The 14,057-nt window shown below is 38.6% G+C and overlaps 1 protein-coding gene across 1 annotated transcript; it reads right to left on the bottom strand.

The window, feature by feature from the left end:
* Nucleotides 1–2,983: 2,983 nt before the first annotated feature.
* LOC108871964 (E3 ubiquitin-protein ligase RGLG4) lies at nucleotides 2,984–5,409 on the bottom strand. The gene is made up of 4 exons (XM_033292664.1): nucleotides 5,336–5,409; nucleotides 5,131–5,239; nucleotides 4,991–5,047; nucleotides 2,984–4,888 (listed from the first exon to the last, which is right to left on the bottom strand). The coding sequence occupies exons 1-4, from the start codon at nucleotides 5,407–5,409 to the stop codon at nucleotides 4,805–4,807; spliced, it is 324 nt and encodes a 107-aa protein (XP_033148555.1). The 3' UTR covers nucleotides 2,984–4,804.
* Nucleotides 5,410–14,057: the final 8,648 nt, after the last annotated feature.

Here is a 14,057-nt window from a genome sequence, read left to right as displayed (position 1 = left end):
ATAAAGATGATCTTTGGAGTGTGTATGGTGATTTGTATACTAATCTCAATATAATGCGTAACTGAATGTTGAGATACGTAGTCATTTGGATCATCTCAATCTCAAGTGCAAGTAAAATCAAAGTATATGAATCAAAGAAAATTATTTTAATAGTTTAATGGTTTGTATCTTATTACAAAGTTACTTCATCTGATCAATTACTATGTGATGATTATATTATTAGATACTCATGCTCTGTCATTTTAGCATTTTTTTTCTTATTATATAAAAAACTAGGGTCGGCCCACACTACGTGTGGAATAGGGATATGCTTTACGTGTCATCGTAACTATATAGTTTTTTTTTTGTTTGCATGGCTGTTATGTAAGTCTTTGAAAAAACAGTGTATATTAACTTTTATGATTTTAAATAATATTAGGGTATATAGTAATTATGTATGAGTTATAGATGGTGTTCTGGTTGTATGTTTTGATAATTAGTAATCTATGATTGGTCGGTCAATTGTGGATTGCTATAATTATTTTAAAGATTCAACTTATGCAAAGTTCCTTAACCATTTTTTCCCAATATTATAAAAAAAATTATGTTGGTATTGAATGTTAAAAAGTATTTACAGAACATGGCAAGAAGTAGGTGAAAATATGCTAAATCATTTTCTAGAAGTTGTTGTTATATACAAACATGATATTCTCAATAGTTACATGACTTCTTAGAGCATCTTTAATCTACTATCTTTTTATTTCTATAAAATATCAATTAGAGATCAAATTGCTTCAACTCATCTCTATCACTTCTTCTATAATAGAGACTACTATTTCTTTTCTAAATAACATTACTACTATTTTGCTACTATATACACTAGGAAACAAATCCGCGCATTCGCGCGGAGAGTTAACTTCTTACTAAAACTATACTAATTAATATTAATTGAATGTATATACTCAATAATTATATTTATTTATATTTTAATAAAATTCATCTTTGTTTCATTTAAATAGTGAATATGTAAATAAAAAATAACAAAATTTGGTAATTTAAAAGGGCGAATTTAAAATGTAGGTAACAAATTGCTACAAACTGTCTATCGAATTTATAGGAAGAATATCTATACATTTTATTAAGCGATCAAAATACATTTTTTAACAAAAATTTTCAGTTGAATACACCAATTTAATATATATATATACAATTATAATTTTCGATGTGCAGAATAAAAAAAATTCTAAATCATATAATTTTAAAACCAGTCAACTGAACTAAATAGAACCATCAAAATTGAGATAGTTCAATCAAAATTGAAAAGATACCGTTATACCTTGTGACAATTTACGAATTATAAAACGTAAACCCTAAAATCTAAAGTCAAAATCTTGAAATCTCTTTCACTGTCTGACTCGCAGTCGCAATGACAGGCGCTGAAGTATTAAGTTCTCACTCTCTAGCAGTCTGTTTCTCACTATCTTCCATTTTAACATGATTAACTGATTAACCTGAAATGACTAGTTTGATGTGTGTGCAGATCAGTATCAAACCCATTACAACAAAAGACTTTAGGAAATAGCTTCACGGCTCGCTGGATTTCAGCATAACAATAGTCTTATATATTGAAAAATAAAATAAAATTAACTGTTTATAACAAATGTGAAAACATAAAATATAGAAGGTATAAGCCAAAAATTTATGTCTATAGTAAATGATCAAGAACACAACAAATGTACAAAGACTTAAAACTCTTGAACTTCCTAAATGGCTTTTATCAGAGATCCGTCCAGAACTTTCTGGTCGACTTGCTTCCTTTGTGGATACACATCCTGTGAAGGAAGAGATGGGTAGTATTATACCTTTCATCAAAATAATTTATATATTTCCCAATAAATACTATTACATATTTCTCTGTCTCGAAGAAGGTTACTTTTCTGCTCTTAGTAATAGGCATTCATGTACCATTCAGATCGGTTTCGTTCTATTCGGGTTTTGAGATTTTTGGGTCAATATTTAAACCCCATTCGTATATTTATAGATTTTGATTCAGGTTTAGCTCGGACTTTTTCGAATTCTGTTCGGGTTAGAATATCCATTTAAACTACGTAAATAAATTTTAAAAATCCTAATATATCTTAAAATTTAAAATAAACATAATAAACATCATATATACTTGAATAATGTATGCTAAATATATAAAATTAACATGAAAATTGATTCAATTTATATATTTGGATTAGGTATTTAAAATATTTCAGATGTTTTGAGTATTTTTGTGATTCGAATATTTTCGGGTACCTAATATTTTGATTCAGTCGGGTTCGAAAAATTTTGGAGCTGTTAGGATACCTTAATAGTTTTTATTCCAGGTGGTTGAGTATTTTAGATATTAAATCTAAAAATAATTATTATATTTAAGTTTATAAATTGTGATTTGAATATTTTTGGGTACCTAATATTTCGATTCGGTCGGGTTCGGGTTCAGCTCTTCAGATATCAAAATTTCGGTCTGCTAGGATATATCTTGATAATTTTGGTTTGGGTTCGGTACAACTTTTTGGATCGCAAAGTTCTTTTGAGTTCGGATATTTTGCCCAACCTTGATCCTTCCTGTTTTTCTACTCGAGCCACCTTTCCATAACACATCATTTAATTTATCTTGGCTAACACCAGAGGGTTCCACCTTAATGGGAGTGCCAATAACATATGACTGGTTAACACGTGTCAAAGGAACAATGTTGTTCTTGAATGGTCTTGAGGGGTCATTTACAAAACATGAACATGTCAGGTGGTAAAAATAGTGAATACTTCGGATGGATAATACAAGGGGCAGAAGTTAAAACTCACCAGCAAGGATGATCAGCACTGTCCCCGCGTGATGCTGGATATGCAGTATGCAGTCACAAGCCTAATCAGTACGCAGCGTGAAAATATTCAATAGACATCTCCTTCTCTTGACATCATCTTATCCATTAGATTATATATACTACATATAAAAATCAAAAGTTAAATTTTAAATATTATAAATTCAAGTTCAATGTGTACTTACATGAATTATATATTAGCTGTATCACAATTACAACTCAATATTTTGCACATACTCTTGGGATAACTTACGTAAGGAAAAAGTAAACGCATAAGAGAGCAAATCTAATAAAGTTTTGGACATGAACGTAAATTCTATACTGTGGAGCCGACCAGTTGACCCTAATCAAAACAGTTCGAACGATCCCCATAACTCTGTAATCTCCATTTCTCTGGCCGGCATATTGAAATATAGATTCCCCAATCGATTTTTCTATTGATTAACATTATATTGCTTGCTTGGTATAGAGAAGCATAAAAACTCTAGGTTCTCTAGTGTCAATTTGTAAATTCGCTCATCCTGAAACGTGCCCAGAAATTCTTTGCCATCCCCTCACCGCACGAAACGGCTTCTCGGGACGTTTTTGAGATGCCCCGTACAGGAGATGGCTGCTGAGTGACTACCATACATCATAAGTAACAAATGGAACATAGATATACATATATATTGATCAGAGAGCTGTAATTTAAGGAGGTGTGATTTAAGGGTTGTGTTGTTTGAACATATATTGATCAGAGAGGTGTGATTTAAGGGGGTGTGATTTAAAGGTTGTGTTGTTTGAGAATAAAACGATTCGGGAAAAGTAACTACAGTACTACAGTTTTTGATGACGTAAGCCACTAAAAGCAAGGGAATATTTTGTCCCTTAGATGAAAAATTAGAAACAAATCTGACTGTTGGATTTAAAGTTTTTTTTTCCTATAAAAAACTGATTACATCATCAATAACAAAAAAATGGGTTTGCTATTATATATAGATTTAAAGCTTGCTAATTTAGAGAAATACATTGGAGCATATTACACATTTTATAGAGTTTCTCGATTTTAGAAGTAGAAATAGTAAAATACTTTGAAGATGGTCTTAGGTGTTATAACATTAACTAGTCAGTTTTCGCAAATGAATATGTGTATATTTGGTTCAAAATTTTGTTTATATTTGGAAGAATTTGATTATAAATGTGGTTTTGAATTATTATGTTTGTGATTGTTTTCTTCTTTTATTTTTTTATTTTTTTAGGTTAAAGTTATTTGATGTTAGAATTTTTAACAATTAATTAAATCTCATAATTTAATGGGTGTGATAATTTTAAACCCAGTGTATTCTTCTATTTTTTGGTAATATATACACATATATATATTGACTTGTTTGTTTTATTTTATATTATTTACTTTCATTTATACTTTCATATCTTGTCGGTTTATTTCGTTTTTAATCCATATTTTGAAAAATATATACATTTTATTTGTATATCAGTAGTAAATTTATACTTATTTTTGGAAGTCATGACATAAATGCATTTATTTCCATAAAATATGATTAATCTCTTATTATATCATGAACTTTTTTCATTTATGCTCTTATGATTAATTTGATCTTAGTTATTATCTTGTTATATTCTGTTTCTCAATTACTTTTTTAATATTTTAAAAATTATGTGTTAATTTTTGTTGTTGTGTATCTTTGATATTTTTGTCAGTTTCTTGAATCTGGCATGCTTTGTTTTTTTTTTGAACTGGTGCAAGAATCAGTCACTTCAAACATTTTTTTTTGTGACAGTGAAGAAAAATGTAAAACCCATGTTTTGTACATTTCTATTTCATCATTGTTTGCAAGCTAACATCTATAGTACATAGGATATTTAAATGGTACAAGCTGATTCATGAACAATGCAGAGACACTTGGTAAAATGGAGAAAGACAGTATGTGCAAGTGTTTTGTTATTTGCAAAGGCACTGATCACGTGCAAAGCCTTAGCCGGCTTGTGATCAGTACTCTGCAGATGGGACAGTTTGATATCCTGGATCCGCAATCTCTACAAATCTGCAGAAATAGAAAAAAAAATGCGAAGGTAAGTAAACTGTTCTTGTCATGAATGGGTTTGAGTAATAGGAAAACAATTAAGACTTCTTAGGTGACACTTACCATGAGACCACAGCCAAAGGCCACGTCTTTCCGGATAGTCAGACAAATTGGGCAATTCTGTTTCAACGAAAAACAATATCAGATGAGATTTGATTGCGACAAGGCAGTAACAAAGTGAAAGAGTAAGCAAGTTTTAGGACCTGAGTATGTTCGTCTGGTGCAGGTGATGGTAGTTCAGTACGTATAGTAGGTGTGTAAGGAGTAGGTGGTGGCCTCGGGTTTATTTTCTTAGCTACGCCCGTTGTTTTCCTTTACAGATAAGATAAGAACAGCATAAGTAGTTTAAGAGAGTAGTTATGTTCTGTCTCTTGGAGGATAATATCAAAGAGACAGTTAAGGGAGTACCCGAGAAAGCTGAGTTCAGTTGCTGCTTGATATGGAAAGATATATTCTGATATTATGTGTGTATCAATTCTCATAACTTCTTACCATAATTCTCTCTGTGTATTGTGTATATATTACTCTGTTTACACATAATAATATATTCATTCAGACCTACATCTTCTACATGGTATCAAGAGCCATCGATACTCTAAAAACCTAAAATTTCCTTTCTCTTGGCCGCTCTATTTTTCTCTTCTTCTTCTCTGCTTTTTTGCTTGAGAAATGGCCGCCAGCAATACTCCTTCTCCTGTCAACACTGACAACACTAGCTCGGTTGAAATCCTCACCGGCAACACCAATCAGCGCCTCCTTCATGTCAATATGACAAACATTGTGAAGCTCTCCTCCACTAACTACCTTATGTGGAGCCGTCAAGTTCTGGCTCTCTTTGATGGCTATGAACTCTCTGGATACATGGATGGATCTTCTGTTCCACCACCTGCAACCGTGATGAATGATGAGGGTATCTCTATCCCTAATCCACTTGTTACGTACTGGACACGTCAAGATCGGTTGATCTATAGCGCACTTCTTGGCGTTATCTCTCCGAATCTTCAACCGATGGTCTCGCGGGCTCAAACCTCTGCCGATGTTTGGAGTATACTGGCAGAGACGTACGCTAAGCCATCCCGTGGTCATCTCAAGCAGATCAAACATCAGCTCAAGAGCTGGACTAAGGGGAACAAGTCCATTGATGACTATCTCCAAGGTCTCACCATGCGCTTTGATCAGCTTGCTATACTTGGCAAGACCATCGATCAGGAGGATCAAGTTGAGTACGTTCTTGAAGGACTTCCTGAGGAGTACAAGTCCTTAGTTGATGCTATTGAGGGACGTGATATTCCTCCAACCATGTCGGAGCTACATGAACGACTTCTCAATCATGAGGCAAAACTACTCTCTGCTACACCACTCCTCCTCTCTCCAGTCTCTGCTAATGTAGCCGTTAACCGCAACAACAACTACAATGGGAAGCAGAACAACAACAACAGTGGTCGTCGTCCCTCTCAGACCTGGCAACCGCAGCAGCAGTTTAAGCAGCAGCAACAACGCCCATCGAAGCCTTACCTTGGTCGATGCCAGATCTGCAGTGTTCATGGTCACAGCGCGCGTCGCTGTCCTCAACTCCAACAATCAGCTGGCTCAAATGTGAACCCCCCATGGCAACCAATGTCACCGTGGCAACCACGAGCCAACATGGCTTACAATTCCACCTACTCACCGGACAGCTGGCTGCTTGACAGTGGAGCCACCCATCACTTGACGTCGGATCTCCACAACTTGTCTCTGCACCAGCCTTATATGGGAGGTGATGAAGTAGTTGTTGGCAATGGCTCAAGCCTTCCGATAACTCATACTGGTTCCATGCTTCTTCCTTCTTCTACTCGTACTTTAAAACTAAATGATGTGCTGTGTGTTCCGCATATTCACCGTAACTTAATCTCGGTGCATCGTCTCTGTAATGCTAATCGTGTGTCTGTTGAATTCTTCCCTTCATGTTTTCAGGTGAAGGATCTAGCAACGGGGGCTCGGATACTCCAAGGCAGATCCAAGGATGAACTTTATGAGTGGCCTACATTGAGATCCTCTGTTGCTTCCTATTTCGCAAATCCAGACACAAAAACATCTCTTGCTCAATGGCACTCTCGTTTAGGCCATCCATCTCTATCTACTTTAAAATCGCTTGTTTCCAAACATTTGTTACCTTGCTTTGATTCTGCTTTAAAAACTCTTTCTTGCAATGATTGTCTTTTGAATAAAGCTCATAAGATTCCTTTTAATCAAACATCTATTACATCTTCTTCTCCTTTGGAGTATATTTTTACTGATGTTTGGCAGTCTCCTATTCTCTCCAGTGATAACTACAGGTACTATGTTGTATTTGTTGATCACTATACTCGTTATAGCTGGCTGTATCCTCTCAAAACAAAATCTCAGGTCAAGGAAACTTTCATTCTTTTCCGGGCCTTGGTTGAGAATCGCTTTAACTCCAAAATAAAACATCTCTTCTCTGACAATGGAGGTGAGTTCTTAGCCTTGGCAGCCTTTCTTGCAGCCAACGGTATCTCACATCTCACTAGTCCTCCACATACACCACAACACAATGGTGTTTCTGAAAGAAAGCATAGACATATTGTTGAAACAGGTCTATCTCTCTTAACTCATGCGCAAATGCCTCTTTCTTACTGGCCTTATGCTTTTGCCACAGCTATTTATCTCATTAATCGCTTGCCATCTTCGCCTTTGTCTTTTGAAACTCCATATGCTAAGCTTTTTCAAACTCAACCCAACTATGCCAAACTTCGAACCTTTGGTTATCTTTGTTATCCTTGGCTTAGGCCTTACTCGGCCAACAAACTTGAAAAGAGGTCTCTTCCTTGTGTTTTTCTTGGCTATTCATTGACTCAAAGTGCCTATCTTTGTTTGGATCCCACCTCTGGTCGTATCTATACGTCACGCCATGTGCGATTCAATGAAAATGAATTTCCATTTCCCAAATTGTCTGCTGCACCTAACCATTCTTCTTCAAGTTCTGTTCCTACAGGTATGCAGCAATCTGTTCCTCTCTTCCTTTCCAGGCCACTCATGAGTTCTTCTCCGACTACCGAGGTTGAGTCCCCGCAGTTAGCTCCATCACCGACGAGGGAACATTCCGCAGCGACACTTTCAGCACCATCACCAGACATCACTCAGCAATGCCCCTCACCGGCGACATCTCACACCTCTCAGCCACACCAACCTCAACCCTCACCGCCATCTCCACCTACTGAAGTTCATATCGACCCCCAACCTGAGCCTCCAGCTCCATTGTCTCCTGCTCAACCAGCACCAGCGAACCAACATCCTATGAAGACTCGCGCAAAGAATGCCATTATCAAACCAAACAAGAAGTTCTCTCTGTCAAGTATTGCCCCACCGGCAACGCTTCGAGAACCGACAACTTGGACCCAAGCGATGAAAGATGACAAATGGAGGGGCTCGATGACGTCTGAGTTTAACTCACAAGTCAGAAACAGAACGTGGGATTTGGTTCCATTCAAACCGCATATGAACGTTGTTGGCTGTCGATGGGTCTACACTCTCAAGTTTCTGGCTGATGGTACTCTCGATCGTCGCAAATCCAGGCTAGTGGCTAAAGGCTATCATCAACAACATGGTCTTGACTTCACTGAGACGTTCAGTCCTGTGATCAAACCTGCGACTATCCGTACTGTTCTTGGCATTGCTGTTAACAGAGATTGGCCGGTACGTCAATTGGATGTGAACAACGCATTTCTCCAAGGGAATCTCACTGAAGAAGTATACATGTGTCAGCCTCCGGGGTTTGTGGATCCTGACAAACCAAATCACGTCTGTAGACTTCGGAAAGCTATCTACGGTCTCAAACAGACACCGAGGGCTTGGTATGTTGAATTACGCAACTATCTTCTCTCTGCAGGCTTTGTAAATTCACAAAGTGATGCTTCTCTCTTCATCTACAAGCGTAGCAGTGACTGGGTCTATTTACTAGTCTACGTTGATGATATGTTAGTAACTGGAACCAATCAGGTGTTGGTACAACATATTATTGACAGCCTAGCTAACCGGTTCTCTATAAAAGATCTTGGTCAGCTCAGTTACTTTCTTGGTATTGAAGCAACACGTACAGCTACTGGTCTTCATCTGATGCAGAGGAAATATATACTGGATCTTCTTCTCAGGACCAAGATGACAGATGCTAAGACTGTTGCTACTCCGCTTCCCTCCTCTCCTAAGCTAAGCTTACACTCAGGTGCTCCTCTGGCTGATCCAAAGGAATATAGGATGGTGATTGGGAGCTTGCAATATCTCTCGTTGACAAGACCTGATATCTCGTATGCGGTGAATCGTCTCTCTCAATTTATGCATAAGCCGACTGAGGATCATTGGCAAGCAGCCAAGAGAGTCTTGAGATACTTGTCTGGCACGTCAACACATGGTATTTTTCTTCAGAAACAGGCACACCCACAGCTTCACGCCTTCTCTGATGCAGATTGGGCAGGGGATACAGATGATTATGTTTCTACTAATGCATATGTTGTCTATCTTGGTAATCAGCCTCTGTCCTGGTCATCGAAGAAGCAACAAGGTGTCTCTAGGTCCTCTACGGAAGCGGAATATCGTGCAGTCGCAAATGCAGCAGCTGAGCTGAGATGGGTATGCTCCCTCCTCACGGAACTGGGTGTTCTTCTTCCACAGTGTCCCACTATATACTGTGATAATATTGGTGCCACATATCTCTCAGCCAATCCAGTTTTTCATTCAAGGATGAAACATATCGCCATTGATTTTCACTTTGTTCGTGGTCAAGTTCAGACTGGTCTTCTTCGAGTTGCTCATGTCTCAACTAGAGATCAGCTAGCTGATGGCCTCACTAAGCCTCTGTCCAGAACACGCTTTCAAGAGCTACGAAGCAAGATTGGAGTCACCTCACCTCCTCCATCTTGAGGGGGTGTATGGAAAGATATATTCTGATATTATGTGTGTATCAATTCTCATAACTTCTTACCATAATTCTCTCTGTGTATTGTGTATATATTACTCTGTTTACACATAATAATATATTCATTCAGACCTACATCTTCTACACTTGATACTGAAAGGGAATCTCCATTAGAGCAGCAAGAGCAAATGCAGCTTCTTTGGCTGACTCTGAGTGAATCTGAGTGAATCTCTCTTCATGATCTCTGTGAAATTCACAAACTTTGCAGAGAGCAGGTCAAGATCAAAGAAAAGGGGATGGATACAAATGGAACTGAAAACTGGGAATGAGATGATACCTGAAAGTTGTTAAATTCACGCTTAGGGATCTTGTCGTCGAACTTCATCATGTCTTCGCATCGCCCGTCTCCAACACCGATTAAAACAATCGACAAAGCAAGGTGAAATGAACTCTGGGATAATCAGCTTCTGAAAACAGAGTACAATAGAGTAGAACAGAGTTGCAGAGATGAAGAAGAAGCTATTGCATGTTGCACCTAGCGTTAACATAGATCTCTTGTTGACTGAGTTCTCCCTCGGCCTTATCAACACCTCTCGCTACCTTCACATTCAGAACGTAGCCTCTTGTTTGCTGTCATCTCTTCATAAGGCACATAATCTATACTCTTGGGCCAAGAGAGAGGCCTAACATATGCTTTAGGTGCTAGTATAAGGCAATGTAGCTTCTCACTCTCCCTAGGTTCCTGATTTTACAATCAGAAGAACTCGACTTCAATTGGTCTAAATAAACAAAAGAAACTCAGATCTGTTAGGAAATGCGCGGTCAAATTTTGCGGAAAACCGAATTTATGGGAGCGGGAAAACACACACAAAATTGTTAACGGAGTTCGGCCAATGTTGCCTACGTCTCCGGACCTGCTACAGATCTTTTATTATCAACCCAGGAAATTTTTACAAGCTCTCAACTCACACCCGATCCCAAATACACTCAAGAAATTACTCGTAATTTCTTAAAGAAGATTTTTGTGAGAACTTTTTTTTTCTTGCACTCTCTCTTCTTCTTCGATCTCTTGTTCTCTCTCACTTTGTTTTCTTGTTTTTGGATGCTTCTTCTCTTCTACTTACGTTGAGTATTTATAAGAGAAGCTTGGATATGAGAAAGCCACAAAGCCACAATTATTGACAAAATGAAGTTCCTCTTTTGTTGATTTCTTTGCCATCCCTCACCGTCATTGCCGTCATCACCGGCCGTGTTCCTTGACTTACAATCTCCCACTTAAAGACTGATTTCAATCTGTCTTCACATCTTGATCAATGTAGCATGTCTCCCCAGCTTGTTACTCCAACAAGCCAACTGAGGTTGCACACAACCTCAGCTTATCATACGGCACGACCTTCGTCAACATGTCTGCCGGATTTTTGCTTCCTGGGATCTTCTCAAGCACCAACATTTCATCTTCCAACACTAATCTGATGAAATGATACCGACGATGTATGTGTTTCGTCCGAGCATGGTAAACCGGATTCTTTGCCAAATTGATGGCACTTTTACTATCACAATACAACACACTTTTCCCTTGGTCATGGCATAGCTCTCCTAGAAAAGACTGTAGCTACATCATCTCTTTTGTTGCCTCCATTACCGCAACATACTCAGCTTCACAGCTTGATAGAGATACAATTTTCTGCAACTTTGAAACCCAACAAATTGCAGTACCGCAAAAAATGTAGACATACCCGGTTGTGCTTTTCGTGCTGTCAACGTCACCTCCATTGTCAGCATCAACATATCCCTGCAATCCCGTCTTAGACTTTGTGAAACATAGCGATAAACTTGGATTTCCTTTTAGATATCTGAAAATCCACTTAACGGCTTCCCAATGTTCCTTTCCTGGATTGCTCATAAATCTGCTGACGACTCCCACTGCATGTGCAATGTCTGGCCTTGTACATATCATCGCGTACATTAGGCTACCTATAGCAGAAGCATATGGAACTTTATCCATATATGCCATCTCTTCTTCCGTCTTTGGAGACTGTTCTCTGGATAACCGAAAGTGACTTGCCAGGGAAGTACTAACTTGCTTCGCATCATCCATGTTAAACCTTTTGAGGACTTTGTTCACATACTCCTCTTGTGATAGCTTAAGACCTTCCTTGCTACTACTGATTCTCATCCCTAGAATCTGTCTTGCTTCTCCAAGGTCTTTCATCGCAAACTCTTCTGAGAGTTTTGTCTTCAATCTATTGATCTCGTGCAAGTCTGCTCCTACTGTCAGCATGTCATCAACATATAGAAGCAATATCAAGTAGGACTCTTCAAGCGAATTGAAGTAACAACAGTGATCAGCTTCACACCTCAAGAAACCAACGCCTTTAATAAAGCTGTCGAACCGTTTATACCACTATCTTGGAGCTTGTTTTAAGCCGTACAAACTCTTTTTCAGCTTGCAAACAAGGTTTTCCTTCCCTTTGATCTCAAAACCTTCGGGTTGCTTCATATAAATTTCTTCATCCAAATCACCGTGAAGAAATGTCGTCTTCACATCCATTTGTTGAAGATGCAGATCTTCTTGTGCTACCAGCCCAAGAACCGTTCTGATGGTCACCATCTTGACTACAGGAGAGAAGATTTCAGTGTAGTCAACGCCTTATTTTTGTTGGAATCCCTTTACAACAAGCCTCGCTTTATAGTGCTTACTCCCATCAGGTTATTCTTTTATTCGGTAGACCCACTTGTTATGCAATGCCTTTTTCTCCTTAGGCAAATCTGATAACTCCCATGTGTGATTGGATAACAACGAGTGTATCTTGTCGTTCATTGCAAGCTCCCACTTTATCGACTCACCAACTTGCATAGCTTCCTCATAACATTCAGGCTCGCCTCTGTCTGTGAGCAGAATGTAGTTGAGCGATGGAGAAAATCTTACAGGCTTTCTGATGATTCTGCTTGACCGTCGTAACTCCGTGACTGGTGTATGTGGGACCACTTCAGAATCATCACTTTCTTCAGCCTCACCACTCTCGTCTTGAGAAATTTCTTCTTCTGCTGTTGTGGTATCCTATGGCAACTCCGGTGTCAGGATATCTTCTAAGTCAACAGCTCCAGGCTCTTTTCTCTCCGAGCTTTCTCTTAGCTTATCCTTGTACAACGCTTCTTCGTTGAACACAACATTCTTGCTGCGGATGATCTTCCGATTTTCATCATCCCAAAACCGGTAACCAAACTCTGCGTTACCATAGCCGATGAAGTAACACTTCTTAGACTTCGAGTCAAGTTTACTTCTTGCAGCATCATCAATATGAACATAAGCTAAGCATCCGAACACCTTTAGATAAGAAATATTTACTTTCTTTCCGCTCCAAACTTCTTCAGGGATTTTAAATCCCAATGGTACAGACGGTCCTCTGTTTATTAAGAAGGCTGCGGTATTGATTGCATCTGTCCAAAACGTCTTTGGCAATCCACAGTGCAATCTCATGCTCCTTGCACGCTCATCAAGGTTCGGTTCAGCCTTTCCGCTATTCCATTCTGTTGAGGCATTCCAGGAATAGTCTTCTCCATCTTGATCCCATTATCAGCACAATATCTCTTGAAATCATCGCTAATGTACTCTCCGCCATTATCAGACTTTAAACACTTCTACTTGAGATTCGTCTCAGTCTCAACCATGGCTTTCCATCTTTTGAAAACCGAAAATACTTCATGCTTGTTCTTCATGAAGTAAACCCACACCTTTTTTGTGGAGTCGTCAATAAAGGTCACATAGTAGTATGAACCTCCCATAGATGCAACAAGAGCGGGTCCCCACACGTCAGCATCAGCTCTAACTTCTCAGATTTTGGCTCTCTTCCTCCTTTAGAGAAACTAACCCGTTTCTGTTTCCCAAGGATGCAACTTTCACACATCTGATGATCCACCATCTTCAGATCCGGAATAGCGCCATTTTCCACCATGAGTGTCATCCCTTTCTCACTCATGTGCCCCAACCTACAATGCCACAACTTGGTATGTTTGGCATTCTTGACAACAGCAACAGTGTCTAGATAACTTGTTGGCATATAAAGAGTGCCTCTTTTATGACCTCTAGCCACCACCACGGAACCTTTCTTGACTCTCCAAGCTCCACCACCAAAATTAACATTGTGCCCCATATCATCAAGTTGACCTACTGAGATCAGATTTCGTATCAACTTTGGCACATGTCTGACCTTGGTAATC

Source organism: Brassica rapa, chromosome A05, assembly GCF_000309985.2.
Source record: "Brassica rapa cultivar Chiifu-401-42 chromosome A05, CAAS_Brap_v3.01, whole genome shotgun sequence".
NCBI lineage: Eukaryota > Viridiplantae > Streptophyta > Magnoliopsida > Brassicales > Brassicaceae > Brassica > Brassica rapa.
Note: the sequence above shows the minus strand (reverse complement) of the source record. Positions and strands in the feature narration are given on the sequence as shown.